The 2,986-nt window shown below is 46.2% G+C and overlaps 2 protein-coding genes across 2 annotated transcripts; both read right to left on the bottom strand.

Annotated features, from left to right (window-relative positions):
• Window positions 1-1,256: 1,256 nt before the first annotated feature.
• Window positions 1,257-1,448, bottom strand: PPTG_10978 (hypothetical protein; the record flags this gene model as incomplete). Its single annotated transcript, XM_008906515.1, has 1 exon — window positions 1,257-1,448. One exon carries the CDS (start codon window positions 1,446-1,448, stop codon window positions 1,257-1,259), a length of 192 nt encoding a protein of 63 aa, XP_008904763.1.
• A 413-nt stretch (window positions 1,449-1,861) lies between these two features.
• On the bottom strand, window positions 1,862-2,347 carry PPTG_10977 (hypothetical protein; the record flags this gene model as incomplete). Its single annotated transcript, XM_008906514.1, has 2 exons — window positions 1,862-2,086; window positions 2,183-2,347. The coding sequence occupies 2 exons, from the start codon at window positions 2,345-2,347 to the stop codon at window positions 1,862-1,864; spliced, it is 390 nt and encodes a 129-aa protein (XP_008904762.1).
• Between the last annotated feature and the right edge of the window lie 639 nt (window positions 2,348-2,986).

Raw genomic sequence — 2,986 nt, 5'->3', positions numbered from 1 at the left:
AATGCATCTTGAATTTGATTTGCATTTTTGTATGGCACGAAAATTGGTTTTTCTATAAGGTTAAGGTTTTTTGATTGTATGAAAAGTTGTGGTGTCCGGATGGACATATGCTATACAGTATACATATATCTGATAATATCTGTTTTGTGTTTAATGTTTAGAGACCTTTGCATACATTGCCATACCAAGCATCGTTTCCCTGCTAACACAGCAGAACACCGTGTGGCGCTTTCCTTCCTGGTAGCGAAAGCGTGGGACAAGGTCCATATGGTATGTAGTTGCCTGAGAGAAGCTTGCAAACTGGGTGACATGCCTCTCAATGTTGAGCCTTGAAAGGGAAAAAAGTGGGCGCTGGAGCCAAGTTTGAACCTAGCTCATGGCATTAGCAAGGACCCGGATTTATTTGCGTTCAGTCTCAACGTTTTGCGTGAGCGGTGCAAAACCCTTTATTCTGCTGGTCCCTTAATAGTAAATTGGGACCCTAGTTCTACAAGGCCGCCATGCTTGCGCTTCACCCCTAAAATATACCGTTGGCTGCATACAAATTGGAAGCCTCGGCCGAAATATACGGCTTCAAGCTCAAAACGACAACGTCATTCAACTGTTTAAAGGTCCAATTAAGTGCCGATTCGGACGATCTTTTGGAGGACGTTATTGACACGTTGTCGGATGCAGAATACGACCGTGAGATGCGCCGCATTCGTCGGGCCCGAATGGAAAAGGGTAAAGGTGAAGCCTCTTTTGCCTCTCTCCAAGAAAAACTGCGAAAGTACCGCAAGCGAGTGGAGTTGCAGCTCTCATCGGTTGCTCTTCATTTAGCCAATTTTAAAGAGCGAAAGAGAAGGCCTAAGCAGCGCAAGACAAGACATTGACCTAGCTCGAAAAGCTGATCGCGCATTTTGAGAGTCAAGGAGACTGAGACGAAGCGTAGGGCCGAATCACCAGCCGTGAACTTCTGGAGATGCTCTTCCATCTGGCGGTGGTACGTTGTTTGAACTCGCTAGTTCGCTGATTTGCGCTTTCATTTCCAGGACCAGTGTTTCAAGACGACGGAGCCGGTTTAGGAAGGTCTTTGTTCACTATTCTTGGTGGCTTCGTATGAAGCACTAGAGTATTCGATCAATATGTATTGTCCGGCACCAAGTAGTCCGCTAGCCCACTTTGCTTGGATTGGAGGTGACGTCGAGCAAATATCGAACCAGCGTCTCCGTTGACTCAGCGCCACTCCACCCAGCCCACCACTTAATCTTACACAGCTACCGACGACGACCAGGCTGGTCATACATGAAACGGTATTGGGCACTAGCACGGCGAAATGTGTCTGTGTGTGTGTGACGTAAACCAACTGTTAGCCAGTGCTTGGTCACATACCCAGTAATCTGCTTTCCATTCCTGTTTAGACCCCGCACGATGCAGTTGATCAAGATGATGAAGACTTGCTCCGACATCTTCTTTCCCCAACCAACGCACGTCATTTCGCATCCTATAGATGTGTCTTGGGTCTTGAGTACCTTGTTGCTGACGTTTAGTGCTGTAAAACGAAATCTTTGTCATGCCACTGATGCCCTTTCCGCTTCGGCGCGTAGTCCACCCAGTTGCACAAGTGCAAGTATGCCTTGATAGCGAGTTCGTCCTTGGACACGTGATACAAATTATACGTGCGCTCGTCTGCCCCAGCGGTTTTGCGATCGAACAGAGCATACGTTTTATACTCGATGAATTCATCCAGAGCAACGACGCTTGTGGAATCGGTGCAGCGGCAGGTCCTTCCACTTGAGAGTCAAAACTTCGTTAATGCGGCACATGCCGTAAAGGCAAGCGACGTAACAACCTTAAACCACACACAACTTTCTTTGCTAAATCATTTCAGACCAGCGGGAAAATCGAGGAACGCGTGAGGAAGCGTAAGCATGTCTAACGATACCGGGATCGCTTTTGCTGATACAAACTCTGAAGCCTTCGTCTTTTTGAGCCCACGCATGAATTGACGAACGAAAGGGTCTCTAGCTGAATTTCCATATCCATGTTTTTCTCCAGACTCGTCTTCTCGAACGCACCAAGTGCTTACACCGGACCGGTACCATCGCTGTTTTCATGAGAGGAAAAGTAACTAGCGACAGTTGACCTCGCTTTCTCAGCAGTATGGAGCGAGATAGAACTGAAGCAAGTATTCAACCAATACGACTGGGAGCTCGTGATGGCGCTCGTTACGAGGACCTGGGTAGCCGTTAGCGATGCAGAAATTTGAAAACTTCTTGAAACTCGCATCGTAGACAGTCTGCGTAGCGTTCTTGACCACTTCGTTAGCCGTGTGCTGGACCTCTTCAGCCAGCTCTTGGACTCCCATATTTCACCGAGGAATCAGATTGCAAACTGGCCACGTGGCTCACAACCACCAAAGGTTAGCGTACTTTTTAGTTTGACTACGTGTTTGCTCGTATGAACTCGTACTTTTCAGTATCTACTCGTTCTCACAGGTCTGATCGAAACTAGTTGGATTCGTTCCTTGATGTCTGAATCGTGTTTTTAGGTACGAACGCGTACTTTTTGGTTTGATTCACCTTAAATTTTGCCGCGCGGCTCTTTTTTTGGAAGACAAAAAATGTTGGCCGAAAACTTTCCTGACCGGTTTTTGCTCTTTATTGCATCCTGACTGGCCAAATAGCATTAAACAACGGCAAAACGTTGTTTCACGACAAAGCAACTGCTTCCAACAGCTCATATAAAGCCAGATATACAGTTTTACTTCCTCATAGGGAATCAACGTCCGCAGGCAAGCGAAAATCATTTATAGGGGTATTTCCTTACAAACTTCAAGACAATATAAAATAGGGGCTACTATTTGAGTGTTGTTTCTGGCAGAGTAAGCTCTACTTTCTAACATTTATTTTACTGGCGATCTAATCAAGCAAAATTAATTAATACTTTAGAAGAAGTGGTGTCGACCCAACATCTGGTGACGTCGCACACTAACCTGGAAACGACT

This window comes from Phytophthora parasitica (genome assembly GCF_000247585.1).
Source record: "Phytophthora parasitica INRA-310 unplaced genomic scaffold supercont2.23, whole genome shotgun sequence".
NCBI classification, from domain to species: domain Eukaryota; phylum Oomycota; class Peronosporomycetes; order Peronosporales; family Peronosporaceae; genus Phytophthora; species Phytophthora nicotianae.
This window is presented reverse-complemented; position numbering and strand designations above follow the sequence as displayed.